This window comes from Heteronotia binoei, chromosome 19 (genome assembly GCF_032191835.1).
Source record: "Heteronotia binoei isolate CCM8104 ecotype False Entrance Well chromosome 19, APGP_CSIRO_Hbin_v1, whole genome shotgun sequence".
In the NCBI taxonomy this organism is placed as follows: domain Eukaryota; kingdom Metazoa; phylum Chordata; class Lepidosauria; order Squamata; family Gekkonidae; genus Heteronotia; species Heteronotia binoei.
Window position 1 is genome coordinate 34835854 of NC_083241.1, and position 19125 is coordinate 34854978.

Below are 19125 nucleotides of genomic sequence, written 5' to 3' on the forward strand. Positions count from 1 at the left end.
CCAAAGCAAGCTATTCCTCCCCCTTTCCTCCCCAAGGGAGGAGCCTCAGCCAATGGAGAAAATCAAGGTTTTGCTCTGTAGCTCCTGTGCAATTGAGCAAGCTGTTATGCAGAAGGAAGCAAGGGAGAGGGAAAAGGAAGCAGATGACAGCCAGTTGCTCGGGGGCCTGATTAGGCCCTCGTACAGCATGTTTGACACCTCTGTCATACAGTATAAAGGAGAATTGATCCGTGGGTACTTGGGGCGGGTGGCTGCTTTTTGCTTGAAACTTTTATTAGATGGAGGCAGAGTGCCCTTTTCTTTCCCCGCGTGGAGGTCGGCAACCCTATCCTTTTGCCCCATTAAAAAAAAAAATCAGAAAAATGTTATTTCTTTTTGCAGTGACTTCTTTGCCAGTCCGGTTTCTCTTTGCTCAATGTGCAGATGCAGCCTCTGTTATCTGTAGCCATGCCACGCGTTGCAAATACTGGACTCACGCGCTCTATCGGCTCGCGCGCCCTCTTGAGTTTTCAAACCTGCAGCCGCTCTCCTCATTGGCTGCCGGAGAAAGAGACCACGCCCTCTCTTCAACGAAACAAATCCGGGCTCTCTGACGTCATAGAACGCTCCTCTCCACCCCCCCTCGTTGGAGCCTATAAGCGAGCGAGAGCCTGGCTCGTAGGAACTGCAATTCCCAGGTTGCTCTGCGGCGCACAGGAAAAGCGCAGTTCGTTTGTCTTTCCCTCCCCCGCTTCTTTTACCGGCGTCGCCGACACCGCCGGCGAGAGATGTAAAGATTCTTTTCTTGCAGAAACTACAGGCCCCAGCATGCCTCTCGCGGGAGCGGCGAAGCGCTTCCGGCTGGCGGAGAACGTCGGTTGTCAACATCCAGGTAGGGCAGTTGCCGGACTGGGGAAGGGGGTTTATTGGGGAAGCTTCTCCCCCCCCCCCTTTTTGTCACTGTGGTATGCTCCTCACCTGGCTTCTATCTCTTTGGGCTGGACCATCCGTTTCCCGGTGGGGGGGGGGAAGAGCAGGGGGAGAAAGGCGGAGTTTCCCAGTGGGGAGAGCCTGGGCTCTTTAAATGGGCTTATCTCCACGTGACTTGTTCCTGGAAATGGCCCAGGCCTCTCTGTATATCTCGGACTTGCTGTTTTATCTCTCCTTTTCCTGGGGTTGCCAACTTTGGGTTGGGAAATTCCTGAAGATTTGAGGGGGTGGGTGTTGGAGAGAGCTCAGCGGAGATGTGGTTCTGTAGAGTCCGCCCTCCAAAGTCTTCCATTTCCTCTAGGGGAACTGATAGCCTTGGAGAGCAGTTGAAATCCTTGAGATCTCCAGGTTCCACCTGGGGTTGGCATCCCTGCCTTCCTCAATCACCTATTACTGCCTGTTCGTAGGTAGCTCTTGATTACATCTTGATTTTGCTCTTCCTCCAAACATTTTCAGGCAAAGGATGTGTGGCTTTGCCCCTTCTCCATGTTAGCCTCACAAGACCTTCCTTAAGATGGAGGGGTGGGTGAGAGAGTTGAATTGCTACTTCTGGATGGGGAAATACACGATGGAACCTGCGGAGGGTGGGGTTTGGGGAGGGGAGGGACTTCAGCTTGGTGTAGTGGTGAAGTGCGTGGGCTCTATCTGGGAGAACCGGGTTTGATTCCCCACTCCTCCACTTGCACTTGCTAGCATGGCCTTGGGTCAGCCATAGCTCTGGCAGAGGTTGCCCTTGAAAGGGCAGCTGCTGGGAGAGCCCTCTCAGCCCCACCCACCTCACAGGGGGAAGCTCATGCTATGTTTTCCTTTTCTCCTGCTGCCTTGGTCTGACCCTCGGGGATTGCTGGACTTAGCCCCCCCATGGGCATTGTGAAGGGCTGCTGCGGGGGGGGGGGGTGTGTGGGTGCCTTTAAAGGTCTGCTGGAAGCAGCTGAAGGGAGGGAGGGCTGGCAGGGGTGGGGGATGGGAGCCAGCTAGCTACCACCAGTTCAGTTTGCAAGTGATTATCCCCGATGGTTGGCCTAATATGCCAATAAGTGTCCTAATATGCTAATATTAGGGGATGTGGTCTAATATTTTTGGACGTAGGCATTTGCCTAGGGTGGCAGGTCAGGGGGTGCCTGTGTGTGTGTGTGCGCGCGCGCGCTGAATTAGGCTCTCTCCACGTGACTTCAAATAGAAAAACAATCATTTGCATTAATTTTGCCAGCCTGAATCGTTCTCCCACGGCGGAGCGCTGTTTTTTTAAGCTGATAATTTTGTATGGCCCGCGAATGATGTTATAAATATCCAAATGGCCCTTGGCAGAAAAAAGGTTCCCCACCCCTGATCTAGAAGGAGAGAGGCCTAGTCTGTTAATCCCATCTCCTGGGCATCTTGTGATGATAATGGTGATGATGATATTGGATATTTACACCCTGCCCTTCACTCTGAATCTCAGAGTCTCAGAGCAGCTCACAATCTCTTTTACCTTCCTTCTCCACAACAGACACCCTGTACATAGGTGAGGCTGCGAGGGCTCTCACAGAAGCTGCCCTTTCAAGGACAACTCCTACAAGAGCTATGGCTGACCCAAGGCCATTCCAGCAGCTGCAAGTGGAGGAGTGGGGAATCAAACCCAGTTCTCCTAGATAAGAGTCTGCACACTTAACCACTATGCCAAACTGGCTCTCAGATAGTCTTTTACCGCAGTCAAAAGACCATCAGAAGAGCCCTACTGGATCAAAACAGTGTTCCACCCAATCCAGAATCCTGTCTTACATAGAAGCCAACCAGTTCCTCTGGGAGGCCAACAACAGGGCAGAGAGGCTGAGGCCTTCCCCTGAGTTGCCTCCTAGCTCTGGGATTCAGAGGTTTAGTCCCTCTGAATGTGGAGGATAAGAACATCAGAAAAGCCCTGCTGGATCAAAACAATAGTCCCTCCATTCCAGCATCCCATCTCACACAGTGGCCAACCAGTTCCTCTGGAGGGCCAACAACAGGGCATGGAGGCTGAGGCCTTCATTAGGACATCAAAAGAGCCCTGCTGGATCAGACCAGTGGTCCATCTAGTCCAGCATCCTGTCTCACACAGTGACCAGCCAGTTCCTCTGGAGGTCCAACAACAGGGCATGGAGGCTGAGGCCTTCATTAGAACATCAGAAGAGCCCTGCTGGATCAGACCAGTAGTCCATCTAGTCCAGCATCCTGTCTCACACAGTGGCCAATCAGTTCCTCTGGAGGTCCAGCAACAGGGCAGAGAGGCCAAAGCCTTCTTTTGATGTTGCCTCTCTTCTTGCCTTTGGTTCCCCTTAAGATTCCACTTGGAGTTCAGACTGGGGCCTTACCGAATCAAGCCCACCCAGCAACCCCGACGCCATGTCTGCTTCCGAGTGTTACATTGCGGTGAAGCTTGCAGATCAGCCCCTGGCTCCGAAATCTATCCTGCGGCTGCCGGAAACAGAACTGGGTGAATGCCCCTTGGGTGGCTGCAGCATCTCCTACCTGAAACAGCTCATCACCGGGAAACTCCAGGAATCTGTCCCCGACCCAGAACTCATTGGTGAGCTGTTCTGTAACCCTAAGCATGTGTCATGGCCCCGGACTTTCCGGGTAGTTTCCCATCCACGTACTAACCAGCACTGACCCTGCTTAGCTTTTAACTTCTGACAAGATTAGGCTAGCCTGGACCGTCATAAGAACATAAGAGAAGCCATAAGATAGGCTCAGCAGCCCACCCAGTCCAACACTCTGTGTCACACAGTGGCCAGAACCCAGGGGCCATCAGGAGGTCAACCAGTGGGGCCAGAACTCCATAAGTCCTCCAACTGTTGCCCCCCCCCCCAAGCACCAAGAATACAGAGCATCACTGCTCCAGACATAAGAATATCAGAGAAGTCACGTTGGGTCAGGCCAATGGCCCATCCAGTCCAATGCTCTGGGTCACACAGTGGTCAAAACCCAGGTGCCATCAGGAGGTCCACCAGCAGGGTCAGGATTCCAGAAGCCCTCCCACTGCTGCCCCCCTAGTGCCAAGAATACGGAGCATCAATGCCCCATCCAGGTCAGGGTTGCAATGAGTCAGACTTGGAATACAAAATGAAATGATAGTGTGAAAAGTCAGCGGCCCACGGTAGGACATCCCTGACAATGTGGTGAAGGTGCCACTCTTTTTGGTGACACTTCCTTTCCTCCATGGTGGCCAAGACGAGCAGAGGCCTGGGAAACTGGGACAGTTCCACTTATTGGGTGAGAGGTGTCCCAGTTGGAGTCTTCTCGGTATTGGCAAGGAAGCCTTTGTGTTTATAAACCATAGAGGAGGAAGGAAGCAACTCAGCCAATCAGGGCTTGTGGTCTCATACTGTGGTCCTGGTCAAAGAACTGAGTTGGATGCTAGCCTCCCAGAATCCTTGGTGCATCGCCTTGCTCTACAAACTGTCTTTCAGATCTGATCTATTGTGGCCGGAAGCTGCGGGATGACCAAACCCTCGAATTTTATGGCATCCAGTCCGGTTCCACAGTCCACGTCCTCCGCAAGTCTTGGCCTGAACCGGATCAGAAACCAGGTAAGGGGTGTGGGGCGCAGCCTGCCATGAACTTCTGTGCGACCAGCAGGATTTTTGGTTTTGGGATGTTTTTCTGCATATTAGGCTACACCCCCCCCCCCCCCCCCGATGTAGCCAATCCTCCGAGAGCTTACAGGGCTCTACTTACAGGGCCTTTCTGACCCAGGTTTATTAGCAATAGAATAATTAACAGGCATTCTCACATTCTGACATGTTACTGTTTTATGGTTTCCCATGCTAATGCAACCCAGATCAAAGGTTTTCTGATTTTGTTAATTTTTCTATTCTGCTATTGGTTTTTAACTTTGTACCACTTGGCATTCCAAACCCCACCAGCTATATGTGGCTCTGCTTACTGTACCTCATCCCTCGTCTGAAGAAGCGGGCATGCACACGAAAGCTCACGTTCTGAGTAAAACTTAAGTTGGTCTTAAAGGTGCAATCGACTCCTTATTTTGTTCTACTACTTCAAACCAACACGGCTGCCTGTTTGGATCTATCTACAGGGCCTACTGTAAGCTCTTGGATGATTGGCTGCATCGGGGTGTGTGTGTGTAGCCTAATATGCAAAAGAGTTCCTGCTACCCAAAACAAAAAAAGCCACAGTGAGCAATATTGTAGATACTTTATGACCTTACCAGGCTCTTTGCTTCTTTCTCGGCAAAACGAAACTGCCCTTTCCTGCATCTCCGCTTAACTTGCTCTTCAAATGCGGGCCTGTAACCAGATCTGTCTGACTGTTCCCAGTCTACCCAATACAGTATCCGCTGGCTGCTTCGCTTTACGAGAATGGTGAACGCAGAGGATGCCCAGCAGAGATATTACAAAATTTAGGATAATCTGAGTAGCACAAAAGCATCGAAATTGTTATATTCTTTTAAGGTGCGGTAATAATAATAATAATAATAATAACTTTATTTTTATATCCCGCCCTCCCCCGCCGAGGCGGGCTCAGGGCGGCTAACAGACATGGAGATCCCATGATTCATATAAAACAATATAAACAATTTTAAATATATCATACAAAATTTAAAGGTACAAAAAAGGTACAATGGGAAAAGTCTCTCTTTCCCTCAAAGTCACTGTTAGTGCGTCCAAGATAATCGTTGGCCATCTTACGACGCGAATCCAGCCAGAAATGTAGTGGTCAATTAGTCAACGAGATTGGTTTCAGCGACGCTTTCTTCAGTCGTAGACTTTCACACCATCCAATGCGTCACGGCTTTCCCAATAATGACAAGAATTTCTTTTAAGCGGGGACTCCGGTGCAAAATTCTAACAGGCAAAGGCTCCTAACATCCCTTGTTGCTGGAAACGTCCTTTCCTTTTGCGCTGCTCAGATTATCCTAAGTTTTGTGATATCACTTTACGAGAAAGCGGCGGCACTCAAATTAAAATCCCTTTTGAGTTTCATGGAAGCGTCTCCTGCGTTTTCGAGACGGTCTTTGCAGCCGTAGTAAATCGGAGTGGACTTTAGCCATCGACACGTGAGCTGTCTTTTCCAGAATGCGGCACTCAACGTGCACTTCCAAAGAACGGCAGAATGTGAGGGTCCCCAGCTCAGTGCCCGTGGGCACCATGGCACCCGCGAATGCCTTTTCTGGCACCTGCCAATTTTTAGGAATTGAGCAGCGCCGGGTAGGGGTTTTGCTAAGCAAGGCTTTGGAATGATTGCTGGAGATTTGATTGGCTCTGCGTATTTTTTTTTTTAAATGTTGCATGGGCAGCAGCTGCCCCCACAGCATAAAGAGCTATGCTGCATTACTGAAGTGCTGGCAGCCATTTTGTGGCTTGCTCTGCCTCCTTGCGGCAGCCATTTTGCACCTGTGCCACCCGGGCCCTGTCCGAATTCCAAAGGTGCCCATAAGCTCAGAAAGCTTGGGGACCTTGGTAGAATTCGTGCCTAGGTCATTATTATTCACTGTATTTCTAAATTGCCCAGTCTCTGCCACTGCAGGGCTCTGAGCGATGCGCAACGTGTATGAAACCACCACGACATGAAAACCAGCTAAAAGCAATTTACAGAACGTTATGACAGTCCAATGGCAGGTCATAAATAGCTCCAGTTCTGACTGCCAGCTACATTCACAGGCAGGAGGAGAAGAGGGCGAAAAAGGGTGGAAATAATAGATCAGGGGTGCCAAACTCATTTGTTATGAGGGCCGGATCTGACTTAAATGAGACCTTGTCGGGCTGGGCAAGGCTGTGTTGGGCTGGGCCATGTGTGTACCTATTGAAGATTAGGTAGAAGAGATATGATTTTTATAAAGAACACAGACAAACACAAATTAAAAAAAAAAAAAGCTTAAAACGTTAGCATTCATTGGTCTTAAAGGTGCTTTCTTTGTATTACTCCCCTGAGATCCAGGGAACTGGGCAAAGGAAGCTGTGGCTCTTTCCTTCCTTCCCTAGGGGAGCAGGAGGGGGAGGAGCCTCAGCCAATAGAAGGAAGAGAGGCTTGGCTCAGTAGCTCTGCTGTGTGATTGAGAGAGCCTGGCCAAGCAAACTGTTCCTCCCCAAGGGAGGAGTGTCAGCCAATGGAGAAAATAGAGACTTTACTCTGTAGCTCCCGTGCAACTGAGCAAGCCTTGCAAAGCAAGCTGTGATGCGGAAGGAAGCAAGAGAGAGGGAGAAGGAAGCAGATGACCGCCAATTGCTCGGGGGCCTGATAGGAGTGCTCCGGGGGCCTAATTCGGCCCCTAAACTGCATGTTTGACACCCCTGTAATAGATAATTTTGATGCCAACATATTTGTGTTTTGTGTGCACCTTTGGTGCAGCGGATATATTACTTCCTTTTTTTTTTTTTGCTTTCCTTTCTCCAGAGCCAGTGGATAAAGTGGCCGCCATACGAGAATTCCGAGTTCTTCACACCGCCTTACACAGCAGCCCCGTCTTCCGGGATTCGGTGGGTAGCCCTGCATCTGCCCTTCTTGAACCTGTTCTGCTCTTTAAACAAGGAGGGACAGAGAAGAGCCCGTTTAGAATATTCCTTGGGTCCCCCAAATTCTTGCTGATCCGTGCTTCCCCTGCAGGTCTTCAAGATGCTGGGGAATAAGGAGTCCTTAGATCAGATAATCGTTGCTACGCCAGGGCTGAACAGTGACCCCATCGCTTTGGGTGAGTCGAAGGGGAAGGCGGGTATGGAAAGGAAGGAACTGACCTGTTCGTATAACTCTCTGCTGATTGGGTAATCGTAAGGGGCCAAGGATGCAACCAATATGCACATCTCTTGCTTCTGTACCAAATCTTATTCTGGCCTATTTTTCACTATAGGGACTTGCTTCTGGGGGGAAGTAGAACACATTTTGAGTCCAGTGAACATGTATGAACATATGAAGCTGCCGTAGACCCTCGGTCCAGCAAAGTCAGTCTTGTCTACTCAGACTGGCAGCGGCTCTCCAGGGTCTCAAGCGGAGGTTTTTCATGCCTGCTTGCCTGGACCCTTTTTTAGTTGGAGATGCCGGGGATTGAACTTGGGACCTACTGCTTACCAAGCAGATGCTCTACCGCTGAGCCACCGTCCCTCCCCAGCGTCCATATTCAAGATACGAGCTTCCTCGTGCACACACACTTCCTCTGATAACATAGATAAATAGAGATGGAAGTTAACGTTTCATTCAGATGTAGCATCTACCTAATGTTTTCAACAGCACATCCCGTTAATGGTGTATAGAACTGTAGTGCGTAGAATTGCAGCGCAGAATTGATTTTCTTTTCTGCGTCAGACGGGAAAGAAAGCGTAATTCCCCAGAGTTACAGGGGCCTTCCCATACTGATGAGCATTTCACTGATTTCCTCCCCACCCCCTTTCCGGATTGCGTTACTGATCTCTCTCTCGTCTTATTGATTGCAAGGTGTTTTGTGTCTTCATAGGGGTGTTGCAGGATAAAGATCTTTTTTCTGTCTTTGCTGATCCAGCCATGTTGGACACGTAAGTTTGATGAACTTGACCACTTTGGTCACGACCGAGGCGGCATTTGTAGACCTGTAAACTCTGCCCCCATTTTAGTAGCAAAGCCATGCGGGTCTCCATCTCTCCGTGGCCAAAAAAGGCAGGATATTCGCCTTGATCTGGCTGGCCTTCCCAAACCTTTCCCAGGTAGAGGCTGGATTTATAAAAAGGTAAAAGGTAGTCCCCTGTGCAAGCACCAGTCATTTCCGACTCTGGGGTGACGTCGTATCACGACGTTTTCACAGCAGACTTTTTACGGGGTGGTTTGCCATTGCCTTCCCAAGTCATCTCCACTTTCCCCCCAGCAAGCTGGGGACTCGCTTTACCCACCTCGGAAGGATGGAAGGCTGAGTCAACCTTGAGTCGGCTACCCGAGTCCAGCTTCTGCCAGGATTGAACTCAGGTCGTGAGCAGAGCTTAGGACTGCGGTACTGCAGCTTTACCACTCTGCCAGTTAGGTACCGGTTGAAACACGACAATTTGGCTTTTCCTACGTGTCTCCCTGGTGCTCGATTTTTTTTTTTTTAATACCAACCGGGTCTTCCTCCTCCTCGTTATTCTGATGCTCCCGCCTGTTACTTCAAGATGGGCGGCCGCGCTGGCCTGTCTGTAACAGCAGAAAAGAGCAAGAGACCAGGAGCGCCTTCAAGACTAAGACAATTTGTGGCAGGGCAGGAACGTTTGTTGGTCATCACTCACTTCTTCAAAAGTTCTGCAGTTTGCTCTTTTCGACTCCTCCTGCTATTGTATTAGTAGAAAGCGACAGTCGGTAACTTCACCAGATGCCTCAGGATAGCCCAGTCTTCTCACTCTCGGAATCTGAGCAGCATCAAGCCTGGTTGGTATTTGGATGGGAGACCACCAAGGAAGTCCAGGGTTGCTACGCAGAGGCAGGGCAGGGCAAACCACCTGTGTTCTTCCCTTGCCTTGAAAACCCCGTGGCCCTAAAAGTTTGCATGTGAATAAATCAATGACGTGCTCCTCTTAACTGGTGGAAACTCTGCTCGTTCCCACCGTTGGGCTGCTTTTCACTGGATGTTGCCCCCAAACCTTGAATTCAGCAGGAGCTCACAGAAGCACAGCTCCTGAACCTTTCTGAGGGTTCCCCCTCTTCCCCCCTACCTACCTTGTCCATTGAATAGGAGGTGTAGCTGGATTAGGAGAGCGGGCAGCCAGCCAGCCACCAGGGTCTTTGCCACGCTTCCAGCAGCCCTCATTAATCCCTGGAGAAGCCCACGCCACCCTTTCTCCACTTCTTATGTGATCTGGGGCAGTGGGTGACTTGCTGGCCTTTTGACTGGGCGGGGGGGGGAAGGCTCAGGAGAGCCCCAAGTCAGCGAGGCCTACTCGGGTTGGCTGGATCTCTAGCCAGCCCAAGCAGGCCTCGCTCGCCCAGGGCTCTCCATTCTTGTATCGGGTTGCTTTTGGATGGGGGGGGCGGCATACGCTAATGAGTTATGCTAATGAGCTCCACCACCTATTTTTCTACAAAACGCCCCCTGGTTGCCCCACGCAAGGCAGTCTTTGCACGAGGACTAGAAGCTTGGCTTTTAGAATCTCTAACCGAAGCTGCTTCGGTGGAACCGGCCCACGTGATGGGTATGTTCTCTCTCTCCTTGCTAGGCTTATCCCAACCCACCCTGCTTTGGTGAATGCCATCGTCCTGGTTCTGCACTCGGTGGCGGGCAGCACCCCCTTGCCCACCCCGGAGAGCTCCTCGCGGAGCATGCCCTCCAGCTCTTACCGTGACATGCCGGGTGAGTAACATGCTTTGGCCTTGAGTGGGGGCTTGCACAGGGTCCTTGGAGAGGTCACAGCCTAGGGTATTGTGTTCAGTTTAGGGCACCGCAATTTAAGAAGGATCTAGACAAGCTGGAAAGTGTCCAGAGGAGGGCGACGGAGATGGTGAGGGGTCTGGAGACCAAGTCCTATGAAGAAAGGTTGAAGGAGCTGGGCATGTTTAGCCTTCAGAAGAGGCGGCTGAGAGGTGATATGATCACCATCTTCAAGTCCTTGAACGGCTGTCCTATAGAGGATGGAGTGGAATTGTTTTCTGTGGCCCCGGAAGGTGGGACCAGAACCAATGGGTTGAAATTAAATCAAAAGAGTTTCCGGCTCAACATTAGGAAGAACTTCCTGACCATTAGAGCGGTTCCTCAGTGGAACAGGCTTCCTCGGGAGGTGGTGGGCTCTCCTTCCTTGGAGGTTTTTAAACAGAAGTATAGCGTCCAGATCACGTGAAGTGATGGTATCGCTTTACTCTGCTCTGGTAAGACCTCACCTGGAGTATTGTGTTCAGTTTTGTGCACCACATTTTAAGAAGGATATAGACAAGCTGGAACGGGTCCAGAGGAGGGCGACGAAGATGGTGAGGGGTCTGGAGACCAAGTCCTATGAGGAAAGGTTGAAGGAGTTGGGCATGGAGTTAGCCTGGAGAAGAGGCGGCTGAGAGGTGATAGGATCCCCATTTTCAAGTCCTTGAAGGGCTGTCCTTTAGAGGATGGGGTGGAATTGTTTTCTGTGGCCCCAGGAGGTAGGACCAGAACCGATGGGTTGAAATTAAATCAAAAGAGTTTCCGGCTCAACATTAGGAAGAACTTCCTGACTGTTAGAGCGGTTCCTCAATGGAACAGGCTTCCCCAAGAGGTGGCGGGCTCTCCTTCCTTGGAGGTTTTTCAACAGAGACTTAGATGGCCAACTGACAGCAATGCTGATTCTGTGGACTCAGGCAGATGGCAAGAAGGAGGGCTGGATCAGTGCTTAGTTCTCATGGCCCCTTCTCTCATGCCCAGGGAAGTGCTGGTCATCACTTTGGGGTCAGGAAGTACTTTTCTTCCAGGCCACTTTGGCCAGAGATCTTGGAGGGGTTTTCTTTGCCATCTTCGGGGCACGGAACAGGGGTTGCTGGGTGTGTGTGTTGCAGGGAGGTATTTGTGAATTTCCTGCATTGTGCAGGGGGTTGGACTAGATGACCCTGGAGGTCCCTTCCAGCTCTGTGGTTCTAGCCTTTGCTTCTCCATGCTAAGACGTGGAGCAGCACACTGTGCGCCAAGAGAACCAGTCGCTTCCAGGCAACTCTGAAAGGTCTGCAGAAAGGGCCCAACGGAGGGTCTAATGGAGCCTGAATGTAGAAAGAAACCAGGTTTAACAGCGGTCTCATCTCTTTTGCACCAGGTGGGTTCTTGTTCGAAGGCCTCTCTGATGATGAAGATGACTTTCATCAGGTAACACACTCAGTTGTCTCCCCTATGAGAGACAATATATATCTGCCTTGAGCTTTCAGGAGGAACGGCAGGACATAAATGGGTTTCATATACTTTTTTGTAAAAAAAAAAAATAGCAATTGGCAAGAGTTTCTTTTCCCAACAGAGTACGAGGACGACTCCTTCCAGCAGCACATCCGGCTCCCGCCCCGCCTCCCTCGGCTACACTGGGGCAGCAGGACCTCGGCCCATCACCCAGAGCGAGTTGGCGACGGCGCTGGCACTGGCCAGTACCCCTGAGAGCAGCTCGCACACTCCAACTCCAGGAACCCAGGTAAAAAGGAGAAGCAAAGGCCACAAACAAGCACCCTCTCGAGCCAGTCGGAGTGGGGGTGGGGGCTTTCCTGAGTCACTGCTCACATATATGAAATCGCTCCGCTCTCCAAGAGATAAGGACAGATGGACTCCCATTCTAGCTGTATCTGAAGAAAACAAGCAGTGACTCAGGAAAGCTCCTACCCTGCCACAAATGTTGTTAGTCTTTAAGGTGCTTCAGAAGAAGAAGAAGGCCATAGATTTATACCCCGCCCTACTCTGAGTCTCAGAGCGGCTCACAATCTCCTTTATCATCTTCCCTCACAGCAGACACCCTGTGAGGTGGGTGTGGCTGAGAGGGCTCTCCCAGCAGCTGCCCTTTCAAGGACAACTCTATCAGAGCTATGACGGACCCACGGCCATTTCAGCAGCTGCCAAGTGGAGGAGTGGGGAATCAGACCTGGTTCTCCCAGGTAAGAGTCCGTGCACTTAACCACTAACACCAAACTGGCTCTCTTGCTCCTTTCCACTGCTACGGACAGACTTAACATGGCTACCCATTATAATCAGGTTGGTTAGAGGAGAGGGGAAACGCTGGGGGGGCCTAAAACTATCCTAAGAGAGCCAGTTTGGTGTAGTAGTTAAGTGCACAAACTCTTACCTGGGAGAACCGGGTTTGATTCCCCACTCCTCCACTTGCACCTGCTAGCATGGCCTTGGATCAGCCATAGCTCTTGTAGGAGTTGTCCTTGAAAGTGCAGCTGCTGTGAGAGCCCTCTCCAGCCCCACCCACCTCACAGGGTGTCTGTTGTGGGGGAGGAAGGTAAAGGAGATTGTGAGCCGCTCTGAGAGTCTGTCCTTGAAAGGGCAGCTGCTGTGAGAGCCCTCTCCAGCCCCACCCACCTCACAGGGTGTCTGTTGTGGGGGAGGAAGGGAAAGGAGATTGTGAGCTGCTCTGAGAGTCTGCAATTCAGAGTATGGGGGGGATATAAATCCATTATCTTCTTCTAGTGCTGAGAGCACTTTGCTCACGTAGCCGCTCCTCTAGCTCAGGGGTGGCCAACGGCAGCTCTCTAGATGTTTTTTGCCTACAACTCCAATCAGCCCCAGCCAGCATGGCCAATGGCTGAGGCTGATGGGAGTTGTAGGCAAAAAACATCTGGAGAGCTACCGTTGGCCAGCCCTGCTGTAGCTTTGTCTTTCCTGCATCGAGCAGAGGCGTTTGGACTAGACAACCTCCAAGCTCCGTCCTGGGTTCCATTAACTCCACCACTGTCTTCTTTTCCCCAGGGCCATTCCTCAGGCACGTCGCCCATGTCCTCCAGTGTCCAGTCGGGCACTCCCATCACCAACGACCTCTTCAGCCAGGCCCTGCAGCACGCCCTCCAGGCTTCTGGGCAGCCCAACCTGCAGGTCAGTTGCCCCGTCCGCAGCCGAGCAGGCCTCGGAGTCGTCTCCCCCGCCTCCCTCCTGCCGGCAGCTCCCAGCGTGCGTCAGCAGGGCAAAGAATCCTTTTGGAGTGTTACTGGCGAGTAGGACGGTGAACTCAAGAACTTGGGAGTTGCAGGAAGGGACCTCCTGACGGGAGGTTACGGGGTGGTTTTAAATAACGTATCCTCTTGGTGCACATGCAGTTGGGTGATATAAACCTTGAGTATTTGGGAGGGGTGGTGTAACGTGTGTCGAAGGTCTCCATGTGGACTAGGGTGGACTGGACAGTGACTCGTCCAGAGGTGCCCCAAAGCTTTCCTGCATGGGCTGGGGTAGAGCGGTTAGGTTAGATAATCATCCGGAGCTGCTGTGTGAGCTTTTGCTGAAGGTTGGTTGTGTTCCTACATGGGTTAGGACAGATTGGGCGGTAATTCATCCGGAGATGCCGCGTAAACTTTTGCAATCTCTGTCTCTTTCCTTCATGGGCTAGGGTATAGCGGACAGTGACTCATCCAGAGGTGCCCCAAAGCTTTCCTGCATGGGCTAGGGTAGAGCAGACAGATAATCTCATCCAGAGCTGCCGTGTAAGCTTTTGCTGAAGGTCTGTTGTGTTCCTACATGGGTTAGGACAGATTGGGCGGCAATTCATCCGGAGATGCCCCGTAAACTTTAGCAGTCTCTGTCTCCTTCTTCCATGGTCTAGGGCAGAGGTGGCCAACGGTAGCTCTGCAGATTTTTTTTTTGCCTACAACTCCCATCAGCCCCAGCCATTGGCCATGCTGGCTGGGGCTGAAGGGAGTTGTAGGCAAAAAACATCTGGAGAGCTACCGTCGGCCACCCCTGGGCTAGGGTACAGCGGACAGTGACTCGTCCAGAGGTGCCCTATAAGTTTTGCTGTGCAGGGACTTCAGCCTGTTTTTCCTGGCCTCGCCCCTCCCCAGCTCTGCCCGAGGGTGATGCCCCCCCCTTATGCTTCCTGTCGCCCGCAGAGCCAGTGGCAGCCGCAGCTGCAGCAGCTGAGAGACATGGGCATCCATGATGATGATCTCAGCCTCCGCGCCCTGCAAGCCACCGGGGGGGACATCCAGGCCGCTCTGGAGCTCATCTTTGCAGGGGGGGCCCCCTAACGCCCTCCCCCCTTTTTTAATGGGGGGGCAGACTGGACACCAGGGGGCGGGTTTTATTTGGTGGCATCCGATCCGTGCGACCCCAGCTCCAGATGATCTCGTCGTCGGACCCCGTCGTCTCCCGCGCACCATCTCCTCGTCTGCTTTTTCTCTCGTCTGGATGGAGGCTGCAGCAGAACGCAGAAATACCCCCCCCCCTCATTGAGCGCTGACCCCCCCACCCGCGAATCACGTTTTTGCACAAAGAGACCTTTTGCAGCAGCCACGATGGGTGGAAAGAGCTAACAGCCCGCTTCGATTGCCTGTTCTAAAGCGGTTGCGGAGAGATCAGCGTTCAGCGATCCTTCCTCTTTTCCCTGAGCTGCCAGGCATCTTCCTCTTTTCGGTCCACTGTTCCGATTCCTACCATCCCTCCTGATCCCCATCCGGGTTTGCGTCGTCGTACGAGGTTTTCATTAAAAGCTCTCCTCCTCCAGTTGTCCCGAGTTTCTTTTTTCTTTCTAAAAATTAATGCTTGATGTCGTCGATAAGGAATCGGTAACAATACATAGAATTAACCAATCCAGTTGGCACTTCAGAGGGAAGGCAGCGGGAAATGGCCCTGGATATAGAAATGGTGGAAATGGTGGCGATGACAGGAAATGGTGGAAAAGATACAGAAATGGTGGAGACGACAGGAAAAAAGATACTTTATTCCAGCAGGGGGCGCCCTTGCAACAGTGTTGAATTTCAGTCCTAGCAAAATGCAAGAGAGACAAGAGGTTATGTTCCTGTTAAAGCAAATTACAGCAACTGTGCATCATTTCTTCTGAGAGACAGAGAGCCCTGAAGTCTCTTCCACTGCTAATCTTCCAACTTCTGAGTCCTCCTCAGGCATAATTGAACTCAGGTCATAAGCTTTAAAAGCTATCCTCTCTGACCGGAAAGGGCTTCCTAAACCCAGATGGGTGAAGGCCAGGTGAAAGCCCACACAGATAAGGCAAATGCCATTTGAAAACATGCTCAGGTAGTTTTCCCAGGTTTGAATTCTGGGTTCAGGAACAGCTAAAAGCACTAGACTTTGTGGGCTTTGGCATAAGGAAAAGGAAAGGTCCCCTGTGCAAGCACCAGTCATTTCCGACTCTGGGGTGACGTCGCATTACGACGTTTTCACGGCAGACGTTTTTACGGGGTGGTTTGCCATTGCCTTCCCCAGTCATCTACACTTTCCCCCCAGCAAGCTGGGGACTCATTTGACCAGCCTCAGAAGGATGGAAGGCTGAGTCAACCTCGAGCCAGCTACCTGAAACCAGCTTCCGCCGGGATCGAACTCAGGTCGTGAGCAGAGAGTTCAGTCTGCAGTACTGCAGCTTTACCACTCTGCACCATGGGGCATAAACAACTCCCCGATGTCCCAACACTACCCCCTCCAAATTTCCAGAGAGGTGTTTGGTTTCTTCTCTAGAAGAACCACAAATTACTCAACTATGCTATTTCTTCTCCTCCTAAAATGTTTTAAATAGCTCCACCCTGATTAAATAGCTCAGGAGCCACATGTACACCTTTCACACACATCGTGCTGCTCTTCAAGCCCCCACCACTCAATCAGCCAGCTTGGAGGAGGCATTATTTCTTTTAATCACTTCTCCAAACCAGTCAGCAGCTTGGAGAACATATTGAAAGTTAAAGTTGCTTTCTTTCCACCTCTTCCTCCAAAAACCTTCCTTCATCTGATGTTCATGTTTTGCAGCACTCAAAACATGACATTTATTTTAACCTTAGACATTTAACATTTATTTTAACATTTAAACTGGAGAGCCAGTTTGGTGTAGTGGTGAAGCGCGCACTCTTCTCTGGGAGAACCGGGTTCGATTCCCCACTCCTCCACTTGCACCTGCTAGCATGGCTCTGGCAGAGGTTGTCCTTGAAAGGGCAGCTGCTGTGAGAGCCCTCTCAGCCCCACCCACCTCACAGGGTGTTTGTTGTGGGGGAGGAAGGTAAAGGAGATTGTAGGCCGCTCTGAGACTCTTCGGAGTGGAGGGCAGGATATAAATCCAATATCATCATCTTCATCAACATTAAACAAGTTTGGCCACTGATCTATATGCATGCAAGGTTTTGGGGGTTTTTTAATGACAAAACCAAATCCCAAAAGGGGGGCAGGGAGGGGATACAGAAATGGTATTTACTTTGGAACCACTGCAAGGATAAGCTCCAAACATTATTTCAAAAACATTTTTTCCTCAGAATGTAATGAGTGCTCATTAGAAGAGGTAATAATTAGCCTTACTGTTTATTTTCAGTTAAAAGGCATTGATTCACCAAGGCCTCTGATGCTCAGAACATCACATAACCACAGATTATTTCTCTCCAGTATATCATTTTAATATTGATGGATTTGCCTTATTTATTTTCTGCTTCATTTTCTTGGGGGAGGAAATGGGAGTGCGCTAACCGAAATGGACTTTTGGAAGGACACTGTTTGCTTTCCCCTGAAAAAGTGAATCACGAAAGCTCCTACCCTACCACAAATTTTATTATTCATTTTTTTTAACCAGAGATTTCACTGAATTAACCAAAGTGCTTACAGAATGAATTAAGTCAACGAAAATGCATATTGTGCGCGTGAAACTCAAAATAATACAGTGCATAGTGGAAAGCTGATGTTCTGAGCAGGCAAAATTACCATACTGAGAATAATCATAGCAAATTTGAAATACAGAAACAGTGGTGAGAGGGACTATCAAGAGTCTGCTTACCAGTGAATAGATTACCAACGAACTAGCATCTTGCTCCACCCCAAGCCCAGAAAAGAAGATGATGATGATATTGGATTTATATCCTGGCCTCCACTCCGAAGAGTCTTCGCGCGGCTCACAATCTCCTTTCCCTTCCTCCCCCACAACAGACACCCTGTGAGGTAGATGAAGATATTGGATTTATATCCCGCCCTCCACTCCGAAGAGTCTCAGAGCGGCTCACAATCTCCTTTCCCTTCCTCCCCCACAACAGACACCCTGTGAGGTAGATGAAGATATTGGATTTATATCCCGCCCTCCACTCCGAAGAGTCTCAGAGCGGCTCACAATCTCCTTTACCTTCCTCCCCCCCACAACAGACACCCTGTGAGGTAGATGAAGATACTGGATTTATATCCTGCCCTCCACTCCAAAGAGTCTCAGAGCGGCTCACAATCTCCTTTACCTTCCTCCCCCCCACAACAGACAACCTGTGAGGTAGATGAAGATATTGGATTTATATCCCGCCCTCCACTCCAAAGAGTCTCAGAGTGGCTCACAATCTCCTTTACCTTCCTCCCCCACAACAGACACCCTGTGAGGTAGATGAAAAAATTGGATTTATATCCCGTCCTCCACTCCGAAGAGTCTCAGAGCGGCTCACAATCTCCTTTACCTTCCTCCCCCCCACAACAGAAACCCTGTGAGGTAGATGAAGATATTGGATTTCTATCCCACCCTGCACTCCACAGAGTCTCAGAGTGGCTCACAATCTCCTTTACCTTCCTCCCCCACAACAGACACCCTGTGAGGTAGATGAAGATACTGGATTTATATCCCGTCCTCCACTCCGAAGAGTCTCAGAACGGCTCACAATCTCCTTTCCCTTCCTCCCCCACAACAGACACCCTGTGAGGTAGATGAAGATATTGGATTTATATCCCGCCGTCCACTCCGAAGAGTCTCAGAGTGGCTCACAATCTTCTTTCCCTTCCTCCCCCACAACAGACACCCTGTGAGGTAGATGAAGATATTGGATTTATATCCCGCCCTCCACTCCAAAGAGTCTCAGAGTGGCTCACAATCTCCTTTACCTTCCTCCCCCACAACAGACACCCTGTGAGGTAGATGAAAAAATTGGATTTATATCCCGTCCTCCACTCCGAAGAGTCTCAGAGCGGCTCACAATCTCCTTTACCTTCCTCCCCCCCACAACAGAAACCCTGTGAGGTAGATGAAGATATTGGATTTCTATCCCACCCTGCACTCCACAGAGTCTCAGAGTGGCTCACAATCTCCTTTACCTTCCTCCCCCACAACAGACACCCTGTGAGGTAGATGAAGATACTGGATTTATATCCCGTCCTCCACTCCGAAGAGTCTCAGAACGGCTCACAATCTCCTTTCCCTTCCTCCCCAACAGACACCCTGTGAGGTAGATGAAGATATTGGATTTATATCCCGCCGTCCACTCCGAAGAGTCTCAGAGTGGCTCACAATCTTCTTTCCCTTCCTCCCCCACAACAGACACCCTGTGAGGTAGGTGAAGATATTGGATTTATATCCCGCCGTCCACTCCGAAGAGTCTCAGAGTGGCTCACAATCTCTTTTCCCTTCCTCCCCCACAACAGATACCCTGTGAGGTGGGTGGGGCTGAGAGGGCTCTCACAGCAGCTGCCCTTTCAAGGACAACCTCTGCCAGAGCTATGGCTGACCCAAGCAGCTGTAAGTGGAGGAGTGGGGAATCAAACCCGGTCCTCCCAGATAAGAGTCCACGCACTTAACCACTACACCAAACTGGCAAATAAATAAATAGAAAGATGTGAGTGATGGGGGAAGAATGTAGATTTAAGTGTAGAAAAGA

The 19125-nt window shown here is 50.6% G+C and overlaps 1 protein-coding gene across 1 annotated transcript; it reads left to right on the forward strand.

The window, feature by feature from the left end:
• Nucleotides 1-666: 666 nt before the first annotated feature.
• UBL7 (ubiquitin like 7) lies at nucleotides 667-15022 on the forward strand. The gene is made up of 11 exons (XM_060260174.1): nucleotides 667-871; nucleotides 3266-3511; nucleotides 4395-4514; nucleotides 7339-7421; nucleotides 7549-7633; nucleotides 8390-8447; nucleotides 10092-10225; nucleotides 11643-11692; nucleotides 11838-12005; nucleotides 13277-13399; nucleotides 14407-15022. The coding sequence occupies exons 1-11, from the start codon at nucleotides 808-810 to the stop codon at nucleotides 14542-14544; spliced, it is 1269 nt and encodes a 422-aa protein (XP_060116157.1). The 5' UTR covers nucleotides 667-807; the 3' UTR covers nucleotides 14545-15022.
• Nucleotides 15023-19125: the final 4103 nt, after the last annotated feature.

What these genes read in the sequence shown, in the direction of transcription:
- UBL7 (XM_060260174.1), top strand. Translation starts at nt 808, where the DNA reads ATGCCTCTCGCGGGAGCGGCGAAGCGCTTCCGGCTGGCGGAGAACGTC. An exon ending in TGAACCGGATCAGAAACCAG is followed by an intron (nt 4,515 to 7,338) that starts GTAAGGGGTGTG and finishes TCCTTTCTCCAG; the next exon opens with AGCCAGTGGATAAAGTGGCC. An exon ending in CTCTTACCGTGACATGCCGG is followed by an intron (nt 10,226 to 11,642) that starts GTGAGTAACATG and finishes CTTTTGCACCAG; the next exon opens with GTGGGTTCTTGTTCGAAGGC.